We start from the raw sequence: 14899 nt of genomic DNA on the forward strand, positions 1-14899 counted from the left end.
AGTAACATCAATGGACCCCAACTGTACTTATGACAAAAAATCGACTCCTTTGAATCTGAATCCTGTTAGCGCCTCTGTCTGAAATTGGCCCTTTAAAGATTCTCAAAGCCTAAATCTAACTACATGTAACTTGCACAAAAGTGTCTACTGCCCTCTTCAGATCACTTAAACATACTTCCCAGAAAGAAGAAAAAAAAAAAGAGACAATGGTATGGTAATAGTTTGGAAAAAGAGCAAAATTCCTCGTGAAAACAGTTCGACACAAAAATAACATATTTAAAGCAGTTTCCTATATAAAAATCAGCAACATCTTATAATTAAAAAAAAATATTTATTAGAATGCTGCTCTAGTGCTGCCACAGTCAGTTGTACTGTATCAAGACAGATCAACAAAGTTTCACAAGCGGAATAGAGGAATGTTTGTCTTTGGTACCAAAAGAGAAAAAAAAAAATTCTTTGAACCCACATGCACTAATGACTTCCTGAAGATTACTTGTGTGTGTGTGTGTGTGTGTGTGTGTGTGTGTGTGTGTGTGTGTGTGTGTGTGTGTGTGTGTGTGTGTGTGTGCAGCCACATGTGGGAATGTGGAATGAGCAGATGTCTAGGCAGATGTGGATTGGTTTTACAAAAAATATACAGATGGAGGATTACTGTATTGTATTTCTTCCGCCATCATATTCTCTATAGGACTATAGAAGTCCCTAGCAAATAGTAATAGTCAAAATATAAAAGTTGGTATGTATTGACAATTTTACCAAACAGCATGACTTTCTAGCAGTTTCTTGTTCCGTTCAAAAGAGGGCGCTAGAATACGTCTTAACAATCGGCCTTGCTTGTCTGAACAGCCAATCATAACGTTTGTTAGCTTTCACGTCCAGCCAATCATAATGGGTACACCCGTAAACGTCATCATCATGCGCGATCACCCAAACAAGTCATGGCGGAGGAAGCTGCGGCCAAGTCGACGAAACGGATATTAACGGCTACGGAGGAGCAGCTCCTTCGCCGCCGACAAGAGTTAGATTACTGGAAGAAAAATGCAACGCGAATCCGCAGCAGGAACCTTGTGACCGGCTTGTGTATTGGCGCGTTTGTGGTCGGTATGTGTATCCTTTGGGACGAACTGTCCTTCAGTCTGTTGTGATGTAACACCAAATGGAATGGAACAGTAAACCTCAGAAAAACACAAATTCAATTTGTGTGTAACTAAAACTTGGAATCTGCAAATCTCCACATCTTTCCTTTAACCAGTAGTCCTCCAGTTAGTTACACCATCCTGTCCGTCAAACAGGAGAGAATCCTGGATGAAATAGATGAGGAAGCCAGGATCCATATCATCAGAGGTCCACGGACCGGTGCCAACTCTTGAATCCCGTGTTTGCGAGTTGTTGAAACTTTTGTTTTTGTCAGCCATCTGAAATGCTGTCATGGAATTAAATTAATGCGTCTATCAAATAGTTTTGCGTAGCTTGAGATTTTGTGATATCACTACAGCTTGCAATTTCTCAAATGACCGCTCGGGGGCGACAAAAGCCTTGAAATAAAAGTAGCAAAGTGCCATCGGATACTTTTGCCTAAATTAGTTGATTCATCAATTTTCGCACCAAATGAACGTTATATAGAATAATATACAACAAAGATACAGTAACAAAGAAAAACGAGGTGGGTAAAACGTGAGTGGCGGTCTTATAAGGACATGCCCATGATGCCAAATTTGAAAAACTAAAGGAGAGCATGTAATCTTTTTCTGCGCGCATGTGTGTGCGTGTGCGCGTTTGAAACATGCTTCACAGTCCCACCCTGGAATTAAGACAACCGAGGTCAACAGCAAACATATCCATTTAAAATTGTGTGTCATATTTTAAGACGAGTGCCCTGATTGGTCAAACAAACTCCCATCATGCACGTTTCCTTAAGCGTCTCGACCACACCGCAAGACGGCCAACTTTCTCCAAGTCTGGCAAAACTGAAGAAATCCGTACACGTGTAAAATCGAACTTGTTTTCCCCCTGTAAATCCACTAGAGGGCGCTTTTCGTCGAGCGTTCCAACTTGAAGATCCACCCACTCACAGATGTGCCTATGTGGCTCCGTGAAGTCCAAACAACTGTGCAAAGAAGACAACCGGTATACTTCACGAGCTCGATTCACCATCGAAACGATTTAATGAGCTGCGAAGCGTCACGATCAAATATTATTTTGTTCTGAAGACATTACTTGAACAATCTACATTTGAAAAAAGATTGTGTACTAGGGATCGGGCCAGGGGCGGAGCTACAGGGTGGCCTTGTGTGTGAGCAGTGAAAAACGTGAACAGTGAGAAAACAGGTTGTGTGCTTCCTTCCCAGTGTCGCCTGGAGTGCCACACCTCCAGCACACAGAGAGGGGGAGGAAGACTCGAGAGTCGTGAGAAGATCATAAAAAAATGTCGACAAACTTGTCAGTAATTAAGTTTGGTTTCAAAAGGATTTCATTTGCCAAGCGAAACGTGAAAACACTAGTATCTGTGCACTGAGAGCAAGTATAAAGACAGGTCCACGTTTCTAGTCTCCAGTGTCCTCTATGTTGGTGCTATAGCTGCGGACAAAAAAAAAAAAAAGCATTTCACTGTCTATCTGTTTTTTCCATTCAGAGTGGTTAGATGGGGGAGGACCGTTTGTGTTGAGCGTGTATCCTCGCTCACACACGCCTGACGAGCAAATCGGGAAAGGAAAATCACCGAAAAAATGAACAGAGCAGAGGGATATTTAATGCCAAAAGCACACCTCAGTGATTCGCAACGTCATCTAAAGACATCCACTCAGAGGTCTTCCAGGTCCTTCAACACCGCCCTCAAAATGCAAAAATACACACATAGAAACACTGCATGCACAAACACACACGTGTGCACACACATAGACATATACACACACGTACACATCTGGTGTGCTGATGTTGTTGCTTGCTGTCCGTCATTTCTTAACACCGCCCTATTATAAACCACACCCCCCGTCTTTAGTCCTCAGCCATGCCATCAATTGCCCTTCCGTCCCTCTTTCCAAGACGCCACATATCAGCTCATGTCCTTAAAGTGATTTTAAATTGAATGTATTATCTTGTCTTATTATTTTAGCAGTCAAGTGACCCATCACTGTGACAAGAACTAATTCTGGTTCACTAAGTGACGTAGAGGGGCCTACGTGTGCGAAAGGGAGTTCTGGTTGTGGGAAGGATGTTATTTAGCGTGACCACCAGAGGGCGCTAGGGCGATTGTTTCCTTGCAAAGTGAAACATGGACATGCATGCATGGCCTCCCAAAATAGAAGCATGGTCCAAAACGCTTCGAGAAAGTTTTTCATAAAGTTTTGTGATGTTGCATTGACTCCTCAAATTTGAGATGAAACAATTGAACAACATTGTGCCCTTAAATCTCTGCTCAAAGTCTGACAACAATTAAAGTCGACTGCCTGTTTCAGAGAACAGAGTGCGGCTGATTTAATTGTCCAAAATGGGTCAAATTGTATCTTCTTTTGGGATCTAACACTGCAGCGAGGGCCATTTAAAACGCTGTCCTTCTCTATTTCCTGTTTACGGCACTGCAAAATCCTCCTGCTTTTGAGGGCAGAACTGATATATTGTAAATCTTAAGTATGTGACATCAAACGACCATAGAAATGCTAAAACTGTGCCACAACTTTGATTTCAGAGAAAAAAAACTCAAACGTGAGTGCTACTTGTCCCTATCTGATTGCCACAAAATTTGTCGTGGTGAGGATCAAGAAACAATGAAGATGTAGAGGCACCAAGAAACAGCACTGAAAACATATTACAGTGCAGGCCTTCCATTGAACACATTTGAGTCTGTGACTTGGAGGTTTCATCCTCTGCAGATCTCATCATAGCTACAATTCCAACAGCTCCGACTGTGACCCAACACCACAGCAACCAATAGCGTGCAGCCTGTATTGGTATCATCCAATCATCACATTGGAATCTTGATGAGCCCACCCACTTCATTGAGCTCCACCCACAAATGACTGCAAGAACCAGCCTTAAATCATATGGGGCCTTGACAGGTTTTTTTGTTGTTTTTTTTTCTCTGAGGACTGTTGCAGAGAGTGAGATTTCCATTGGATATGTTTCTGGATCTTTAGCAGGAGCCATTTTTCTGAAGCCCACATCTTGCAGCCATGAGGAAATGCAATGCTTTGTATAGCAATATTCATATTTAAGTGACATTAGAAGGCACAAAGACTTCTTCAAAAATCAGAAGAACACAAACACAACAACTTCTGCACCCCTTTGTCGAATCTGTTCTAATAAGCATTTGGCTGTCATGGTGCTTCCTCTTGCCTGTCCTCCGTTCCATTACATCCGTCTGTTAATTGGCCACAATTTTAGGTAGGCCATCGGCTCAACAAATTTATGAGACCTCCGCCCGATGTAAAAGTTTTGCCACAGCTGCCCTAAATTAACACCATGGCTAAAGTCATTGCATGTTTCACCGATATGCGTATGTTCTCAAAGCGAAATAATATTTTCAAAACCAAAATATAATCATCACATTATTTACTTGTTAAAATGTCAAATTACGCTTATTTACATGCATTCCAGACGAGGAAAAAATAGTTTTAAAGATACAATTTTGGGATAAGTATAAGAAACAGAATACTGCTTGAACTCGCTCAAATTGGCTCATTTTGACCACGACGTCCAACAAAATTAAATTGCCGTGAACACGGTAGAATGGAAAAGCTATAACCTAACCATTTTTTTGTAAGGAAGGCTCCAGAAGTCCCATTTAAAAGACCACCATAAAACTTCAAAACAATGCAGGGCTCAATGTAAGCAGTTCTGCCTCTTTATCCATAAGCCCCCCTGCTAACGTGGCTAAGTGCTAACAGGAACCAGAAGTTTTAGAGATGCTCACCAGCATGAGTGGGGTGCTTACGTTAATGGGCTTTTTAAGCTGCTAATATGGAAACTGGTACTGTTTGAAAATTGCTGAGAGCAAGAGAAAAGAGGGGTATGAAAAGAGAAGAAAGGGGCGGAAGAGGTGACTTGTGGCCCCCTGATGTCAAATGCTGGCATCTTAAAACTACTCCATAAAGAGATTTAGGAGGCGGATAGGTGCTAGCGTTGCAAGCAGGCACTGGAGGAGCAGGTAAACAAACGTAAGCAGAATTCATCATGAAGAGAGATTTTCTTCCTCAAGATGTCCTTTTGTCATGAATGATCTTAAATTTACAATAATTGATCTATTTTATAAGTTGATTGTATTTTCACATTTTTCCACTGCGCTATGACTGCTTACCTTCTCCAGTATTATGACACGGAAATATAAAAGCGAACTGAAAAGCAAAACGTGTGCGTTTCAAATGAATTGACTTCTACTTCTGAGGCAAATTTTGATCCCAAAAACTTTGTGTGCCATAACAACTTTTCAAACTTTAGCTTCACGCCGTATACAAGCAAAGGTATCATTTTGATTTTTCATTTGTATCCTTTACTCCACAGGTGTCAAACTCAAGGCCCGGGGGCCCGGATACAGCCCGCCACATCATTTTATGTGGCCCGCAAAGACAAATTCTTTTTTTTTTTTTTGAAATATTTGACCAGTTTTTACTCATCTGATTTGAAAACGAGTTATTTGTCAGTTTGTTTTGTAGCTTTGGATATAATATGAGGAGTTTGACACCCCTGCTTTACTCCATTCGAAAATATCAACAAAGAATCGTGAATTGAGGAATTTCATTTCAATAATTTGTCATTCTTTCTCGCTGACTTAACACAAACACACAGTAAAATGCTAGTATGCGGTTCTGGTCGAAGGAAGCAGTAAAGCCACTGGGTATCCCACCAGGTTCTCTACTGCTCCCCCTTGATCTTTTGCTGTGTAAAAGAACTTGCCTCCAGGGCCACCAGGCACAGTGTAGCTGTGTATGCACACTGAAGCCATAAAATCATTTTGCACGTATTTTAATGGCTGCCCAATTACTGTAGCTTTATTCATGTCAAAGAGAAATAGCGAGGCTTTCCCAGAATTTATTTCTGCTTCAAGAGGTAGATTTGAAAAAGTATATGAATGTGATCAATATAGCTGGTCGTTTATTGATGAAAATCTCAGCTTGGCCAGTGGTGTTGAACGATTGCGCAACAGAGGTGAAACATATTTAAGCTTACCTGGAATGAAGGTAACACCTGCTTTTGAGTAAAGTTATAGTGATTTAGAAAGCTGTATTAGAAGGCAACCCAGCGGTCACGGTAATAGTTGCTTCAGCGTCTCTTTCGGTGTGCAACTAAATGAAAAGGTTCTTGGAGCTTCTCAACACCTGCTAGCAAACTCCAAGTATGTTAAAAGCAGTTCACGGATTGGTTGTGCTGATGGACACGACATGTTCTGAAAGAATATTATTAACCAAGAAATATATTTTAAAAAATCTCATCATTAGGTTTAAATCATTTGTTTTGGTAAAACCTATTTTTTATTTAATTGTCCTTTGTCGATTCTATAACGGAGAGAAAAAGAAACATGAGCAGGGGAAAAAGTTCAGCCTTTCTAAGGACGACTTCCAAAAAACGTACTCTCTAATTTACTGTGTATTTATAGCAGACTCAGTGGCCTGAATGGTCTGAATGCCACATTGGATGGAGAAAAACGGAGAGGCGTGATTACACACCACACGTCTCAGGCCTTTTCCTCCCTTCCTGTAGCTCAACCTTCTTCAAGTTTTTTTTTTTTTTTTTTATACCAGGGATTACATTTTTTATAAACTATCACATCAACAAATAATAACAAATTTAACTAACCATTACGATGAATGTAGTTGTTACTATTAGTGGGAATCCTATGCTTTAAATAAATATATTGCCTTTTTTTCTTTCTTTTTTTTTTTTAACAAACTCAGACATTAAGCCGTCATTTATTTACCTACCGCTACTTTTTGTCACTATCGAGTCTGGAAAATTGCGAGAATATTCGTCAGAGCAAAAAAATGTATGCATTTACCATTTTTAAAGATGAACGTGCTCTTACATGCTTTACCATTACCTCGACTGACAGTGGAATGCATCCCCTCTTTAAATATCATTTCTGCAGCTGTTTCATGTTTCTTTTCATTTACATTTATACATGTTGTGGTGTAGAAAGAATCAAATAATCTGTCGCATTTTGCTTCCTCTCCAGTTGATGTGGAATCACCTGCTATGAAAATAACAACTGGAGCGTCATGGTAAGCATAAAACATCTTTTCCTATCTCTGTTTTTCCATAATGGCACATAAAAAAAAAAAAAAAAAGCACAGCAATGTCAAAGAAATAACTGTTTTTACTGAAACTTGCAAACGTGCAATTTGAAGTGTTTTGTGCTATGAAATGTATTCTTGTTATTTCCAATTATGAATGAATTAACACAGGTAGGAATAAAAAGTACTGATGATCATTATTTGCAATAAATTAACATATATTATTCCTGAAGTATGATTGATAATACAGTTGAGGTGGAAGAATTAAAAAAAAAAAGGTAAACGAATTGGAAAAGAAGGAGGAGACTTGAAGTCACGTGGTGAAGTGACTTAGCATAGAGGAGGAGAGACAAGCCACAAAGTCAAAAGGCAGACTTTGGTAATGGGAGACATAGAGGAAAAAGAAACTCCCACCAGAAAGTCACTGTGAAAGATAGAAAGAAAGAAAAAATAAAATAAGGACACATTGACAGTATTGATTTTTCAGAACACCTCTCATAACAAAATTAGCAAGTAACAAACGGAGACAGCACAATCGACTCAAGCAAGGCTTAAGAAAAACAGCTGGGAGGTCACACACACATGCACACACAAACACACACACACACACACTTGCGGTGGACCATATAACTCTTGTTAGGGAGTGGTGAGCATGGGAGAGAAAGCAGAATGGAGAGAAATTGTCTGCAGAGAACTTAACTGCTTGTGTTCCCTCCACATTGAACACATAATAAAAAAGTTGATAAAAAAAAAATAAGAAGTGACTTTCCGTATAGTCATTTTCTACAGTGGCAACTTTTGAAAAGGAAAGGAACAATTATTGCCATTTTCCCTTATGCAAACGGATTGTAAAACGGAACTCAGACAATAACCAGAAATGAATAATGACATGACAGCAGATATTTTTCAATGAGTATACAGAGAGTGAGACCAGTGGCCTAAACACGAGGAACGGAGAAAGGAAGTGATGGAAAAAAGGAAAGGAAGTAGTTGAAAATCCAGTATCATGTCCCCATGACGTGGGCTGGGCTGGAAAGGAAAGGGAAGAATCCTGAACAGATGAGGACATTGGAGGAGGAGAGAAAAGACAGAATGTGATGCAGATGGGAGGAGGAAAAAAGAAGAATGGAAGAAGACAAAAAAGCATAGCGTCCATTTTGTCGCCTTGTACTCCATCCGATGGTTAACATCAAAATGGCAATCGCTTTCGTCAAGCAAAACAAAACCAATGTGAGGTGAAAGACACGCGTCTGCTTCAAAGACGGAAAAAAAAAAAAAACATCTGGTCAAGTCATCACTTTTGGACACTGCACAGAATATTGATACTCGAACAGATTTTGAGGACAGACCAGCAGTCGGCTAATATGAGTATTGATTATGGCTAAAAAAAATATAATAATCGAAAGGCCTTCTTTTTCAATGCATGGTGAAAAACTTGCTTAAGCATTGACCTCAATGGAAAAGAATGCAGAACCTCTCTCTCTCTCTCCTTAGGTCTCTCTCTCTTTCTCCCTCTCCTCCCCCTCATGTGTGAGACGCACACATACTGGTTAGATTAAACTGCCACGGAGAAAGCAAGGGAATGTTCTTTTTCCACTTTTGACCCAGACTCTTTCTCACTCTTTTTTCCCCTCATTTCTCATGTTACTCACTTTTTGCCTCTCAGAGCACAGCAAAAAAAATAACTTTCTTTAAAAAAAAAAAAAAAAAAGTGCTATTGACACTATATGACTTAATTAATGATTCTAAATTGAGTATGAATAAAAGTTGAAATGTTTGTTTGGCTACATTACGCCCTCAGCCCTGCGGTGGACGCCAAAGTGTCCAAAGTCAGCTGGGATAGGCTGCGGATCATTCGTGACCCCAGTGAGGACACGTAGTTGAAGAAAATTAGATTTATATCACATGATGGTGATGACGTTCAAAAGTATGTCATAACTCAAGCAATGATAGCCTCCAATGTAAATCCTGTGACATGTTAATATTTACAAAATCAATGTTGATGCCATTAAGTAACGTGTTAAATGCCATTTCAAGTAACGACTAATCCAAGGGTTAACCTTTGGAGAAAGATCTTCTTGATTGACAGGTATCTAATTACAAGCAGCTCCTCCCCAGATATAAGCCACACCCTCTCCCTAGTGAGGATTTCCTGCTCTCCCGATAAGATAACCAACGACAAGTGATGTCAGATGTACTTTCAGACACTTTTAGCAAGGTGTATGTTGTTGGGGAAAAATATAATTCTACTTTATATTGAGTCTCAGTCTGTGCTTATTTGTTATTTTTGCTTATTTCCGCTAATATTAATTAAGTCTTGAATGGTCTTCAGCTCAAGTCTTAAGGCACTCGTGTGGGAAAAATGGCTTCTATCACTCCCTTCTCTCTCTCTCGCTCTCTCTCTCTCTCTCTCGCTCTCTCGGAAGGCTCCTGGCTTTTGCAACATCACCCTGCCACGTCGAGGATGGGCAGTATGCCGTTTCGCTCTCCCTCCTTCAAACAGAGGTCAAAAGAGTTTATAAAATGGAATTAGAACTTTTTCAGTGACATAATTTGCACCTTTATTCATAAGTAAACATCAGTAACTCCAAACTTTCTACAAAAAGGAGACAAGATATAAGATATCTAAGATATATAAATGCTAGCATTTAAACAGGGGTGTGTATACTTTTTCTATCTTGGGTTTCCTTATACTGAGCAAGTGGACATTGTGTTTTGCCTAATTTCTGTACTTGAAAACTATCCATATGTTTATAATGTTAGCAAAGCATTCTGGGCAGATACCAAACCTGACCTGTGGGGGGCAGCATTGTGCCATAGGGTATCCAGACTGCATAGAAGAAGAAAGATTAGTAAAGATTATAAACAAATTTGGGGGAAAAAAGCTCTGCAAATTGTTAGCTTTAGGTTCTGAGGAAAAAAAAACTCTGATCACGTCAAGTCAACATTGGATTATCGGTCAAGATAATATTTTAGTCATGGCTGAGAATTAGGCCTTTCTTGACTTGGATTTCAATTTCTAAACGAGAGAAGCAAAAACACGGTGCCAAATTTCACCCACCACGTTGCAGTTGTATATGCGTTCCAGCTTGGTATAGTCAGCACACAGCAGGGTTGACTTTTAATGCATACAAATGGCGCCTAAGCGCCGCGTTTAGCCGAAAGCACACAAACAGAAACACACACACAGGTGTGACGGGAGACTCCGGGCTGTGGATTTACAACACGGGAAATGAACAGCCGCCAGGGGTTATGGCATGACATTAACACACACATCTAATTGCTTTGAACACACACACTCACACAATAATAGCAAAATATGTTTTGGAGAAAAAAAATCCAATCTTGAAAGGTTTATTTGGAAATGTTGAAAATATGTTTGCCCTGCCATACTGTAGCACTAGCAAAACCAATGATGTAATAATTGTAAATACTGTAAATACTTCTGGACACATATATTATGAACATTATCGTTCTGGTGTCATTCAAGTAACGTTATCATAATGCCAATGTCTATTTAGCATAAGACGTTTCAGTCATCTGAAAGTTGAGACCTCTGGATTTTTTTTTTTTTTTTCTCTCAACTTGTGTTGATCATTTCTCTTTGCCGTCTGGCAACTGCAGTGTTCATAGTTTCCATCCCCAGCCTGTCTACTCTGTGTGTGTGTGTCTTGGTTTGGAACTGGAGGGGGATGGGCTCTGATACTCTTCTTTCGATGGGAGAGTAAGTGCAACCGAGAGACATAAAAGTGTGTTAAACATTCCTCTCTCTCTTCTGCACGATGACTGTACGGGGTAACTTCTCGCTCCATTTTTTTTCTTCCATTTCTTCACCATCAACTTGTCTCCGCCCCCTTTTTTCTTTTCTTTATATTGCCACCAGAAGCCTTTATTTGACACTTTCTCTCTCTCCTTACATCACATTCAATCCCCTGTTTGGGGTCTTCATACATGCACTTTGAACGCAAGCACGTGATTGGCTGGCAAAAGGGTGATCTCATGCAGATAATGGTGTCTGCTGACGTTGGCCTTTAGCGAGTTTGGCGGTATCTGCCTGTCCTTCTGTCAGTCCGCCTGTAGCTGTCAGTAGTTAGCTGTTTGAAAAGTCTACAATCACTCCTCAACTTTGATTTAATGCAATTTATCCTGTTCTGCATTTGGATCCATACTGGACTCAAACTGTATGTCCTCTCATTTTTATGCACTTTTTCTACCCAGCACAAATTTGCCACAGTTTCAATGAGTGCAACAAACTGCTGCTGGAAATAAATACTATCATTACTGGCCATAATGTATCCAAAGAAAGAATTACAGAGAAGGAGGAGGAGGAGGAGGAGAATGAGAGAAGGGGAATGAGTCATGCATGTGGACGTGGCTTCCATTCTCCCTCTAAGGAGCTTTGCGTCTGATTCTTCAACCATCCCTCCCTCCTTCCCTCTACTTCCAAAACCAAAGAGAGGCCTTCAATTATCTCCTTTGGGCACAGAGAACGAAGGAGTTCTATGGTGTAGGAAGACCTTCTTCTCAGCGCTACTTTTGTCTTCCTTTCCTGTTCTATCTGCTTCTATCTCAGGAAATTCCTTCTTAATGTTACGACGCCGCTGATCTTGGCCTTCTCTTCCCCAGCAGCGGTTCTTGTCATGTATTTCAATTTGGGCTGATATTAGGATAGAATTACTCCAAATGTGAGGCTTAGAGGGACGTGACCTCTGACCTTAGGGAGTGTCAACAACAGGTTGCAAGAACTCACCTCTCGACTTAAATTATAGAGCATGGCTGAATTCAAAGTGCTGTACAAGAAGTAAAAATCTGACAGTTAAAAAAAAAAAAACATCAAAATAATGCCAAGACTCATGCAGAGTCAAAAACTGTCGAATATTTTTTTTCCAACAGGATGTAGAAATACACACACACACGTTTGCCCCCGCACCTCTTTTTTTTTTTCTCTCATCTTTTCCAGTAGCATAAACTTCAAACAGCCGATCGCTTCCGTTCATAAAGAGCCCATTCCACTCACGCACGTCCATGTTTATTAGTGACACCCTTAAAAGCGGTAATGAGGAAACAGCAGGTAGGGCTCCCTCTTTCTCATGCGTACACACACGCACAAAAAGTCTTGCTGTGTATGATGACAATCAGCTGTGCATTTAGGTTTTACAACCTGAGAGGAAGTGCATGGTCAACAGTAGAGCAACATCAAAGTCTTCCTTTTACAGTACGTTCATTAGATCGGTAGAAGTTGTGAATATGGAATGGCAAGATAAGGCTTTTATATGTGAGCTAAAAGCAAAGTGTGTAAAGGTGCCGTTGGCTTGAAGGCATTTGGGATAGCACAGCAAAGTTGGAACTGTTGTGAAGTTATTATGGAACGGTAAGATCCTGAAGACACCTTTCAAGTCAAGTCAAGTCAAGTCAAGTTTATTTGTATAGCCCTAAATCACAAACAGACCTTTATATTCAATTCCAACTGCAACGGATTAGAAATTCAACTGGAGTGATTGGCATGTAAGGATTTAGGATTTTTTATTTTTTTTATTTCATTGTAATCATTTTATTTTGTATTTTACTTCATTATTGTATTGCCAATGTTTCTATTTTCATTGATTTTATTTTATCGTCCAAACCGCTTAAAATGTGGAAATCCCTTTAGTTTAATGTTATTTTAATTCAATTTGTTCACACAAGCCATTTTTTTTTGTAGTTTAATATTTTATTTGTTTAACCTTGTGCTGCAATTAAAAGCTAACACACCTACAGGGGTGACAAATGCGACTAGGAGTAGTGTAGGACACTCCCAGTTGGCTCAGCGGACATGTCAAGTGTCACTAACTTTCTTTTTTCGAGACAAATAGTTACATTTGATTTTCAAAGCCTGCATTGCAAGTGAAGCCTTCGCCAGCAAGGTCAGTGGTTACGCTGACTACGGCCCCACCCAAGCAGTCTGTGTCCACTGACCACAGCGTGTTCGAACTCACGCACCAGTCAGAGTCTCAAAAAAGGGTGAAAAGAAAAAAAAAAATCAAGGAGCACACCTGACTTGTAAAAATTGATGCTAACATGACCCCTTGATTTTTTTTTTTCTTTGCACTGATATTATTACGAGTCAGGCTCCAAATACTATGATCAGTCTCTTTCCTCGAACACAAACTTGTCATTTTTCAAAACGTGCAGGAATTCCGAGAGATAGTCAAGTATTTTTGAAGTTACATCATAATGAGTGGGTAGCAATCATTGCCATAAACCTCCTAGGGTAATTCAAAGTTGTTCAGGTAGCCATTTACAATCCGAAACAAATGCTTATCATTTCTACCTTATTCCAGATGTTTGGGCTGGACCTCTGAAGTGCCAGGTCAACATTGTTGTGTCAGTGTATTTACAAATAATTGGTGAATGTGTGTTGGTGGATTGTCGTACATAGAAAATTGTGTTGTTATTTGTTTCTGAAATCGGTCTACCCAGTTGAAAGGTTTGCAGTACGAAATAAAACTTTTTTTTTTCTTTTTGAGGGACCGCAGCTAAGAACACGTGCGATGACATCTAAGTGTCAAAGACTTTCTGTGGAGAAAAGTCAACTTCACAACTTGCTAACAGTTGTTGCCGCACGTTTCTCATGTTCTTCTCACTTTCTTCCATTGCACCAATTTGCATCCAACCGACCAATCAGAATTGACGTTCTGGATGGTCATTTGGGGTTATTTGGCCAAATCTGAAGACAACCAGATTTGATTTTATAACTGGAGAACATATTTTATTGCATGTTGTATATATTTGGCTTTAGTGTTGATAGTTTCAAGATTTTTTTTTTGCAAATGATACTTTCATTAGAGATGCGTGAAAACGATGGCGTTGCTTTTTGATGCTCCCGCAGCCGAAGCGAAGGTCGAATCAGGGAACGATGAGGTGGCACTTTGCTCTCTTTCTTCTTCTTATGCCTGCCTTCTTTCCTCTAAAAAGGCAGATTGCATTCCATCCTCCTCCCAGAAAAAAAAAGAAAAGAAAAAAGGAACAGGCAGACACATGGATAATATGGAGGTATCTGCAGAGTGTGAGAGCAAAAGAGAGAGAGAGGGGCAGGGAGAGCGAGCGAGAGAAGGAGGAGTGACTTGGACGTGTTGGCCACCTTGAGACTGTGCAACGTGTCTGCTGCTCGTGGATCAGATGGCCGTGAGGCTCATCTGTGCCGCCGTAATGGCGGGCTTCTGCTTAATTACAGATCCACCTGAACATCAGCTTCTGAAGGAAAAATAACGGGGGTGTCCGAGAAGTCAATAATAATCACAATGTTGTCCAAGGCCTCAGTTGTGCGTCTTTTTCCAAACAGGCAGTTTAGAAGTACCAACTGCACAATAACATTCCGAGAGGAAATACTCATCTTCTGCTGAGAAGGTTCATTTTGGTCTCACTAAGTTGCACACTTTCAGGTGTCAATCGAATCAGCTATGTCACATTTTGACGTATTACCAATGTACACTTAATTTAGTTAGTGTCGAAACTAATTGTTTCCTAAATTTCATTGCCACATAAGAAATTGAATACGACTCCACTCAATTCTGCTAACTTTTTTTCCATGGTGGCTAATTTCAACCTGGTTGTGACTAAAAACCCAGCCGGACCTCACCATCATGATCACATCGAGTACTGGTAGGGGGGGGGGATGTTTACTTATGCTTAATATT

The 14899-nt window shown here is 40.1% G+C and overlaps 1 protein-coding gene across 1 annotated transcript; it reads left to right on the forward strand.

The window, feature by feature from the left end:
- The first annotated feature begins 622 nt into the window (after positions 1 to 622).
- Positions 623 to 1458, forward strand: coa3b (cytochrome C oxidase assembly factor 3b). The gene is made up of 2 exons (XM_049743976.2): positions 623 to 1107; positions 1264 to 1458. The coding sequence occupies exons 1-2, from the start codon at positions 939 to 941 to the stop codon at positions 1368 to 1370; spliced, it is 276 nt and encodes a 91-aa protein (XP_049599933.1). The 5' UTR covers positions 623 to 938; the 3' UTR covers positions 1371 to 1458.
- The last annotated feature ends 13441 nt before the right edge of the window (positions 1459 to 14899 follow it).

The sequence above is a fragment of the Syngnathus scovelli genome, chromosome 16 (genome assembly GCF_024217435.2).
Source record: "Syngnathus scovelli strain Florida chromosome 16, RoL_Ssco_1.2, whole genome shotgun sequence".
Classification (NCBI taxonomy): domain Eukaryota; kingdom Metazoa; phylum Chordata; class Actinopteri; order Syngnathiformes; family Syngnathidae; genus Syngnathus; species Syngnathus scovelli.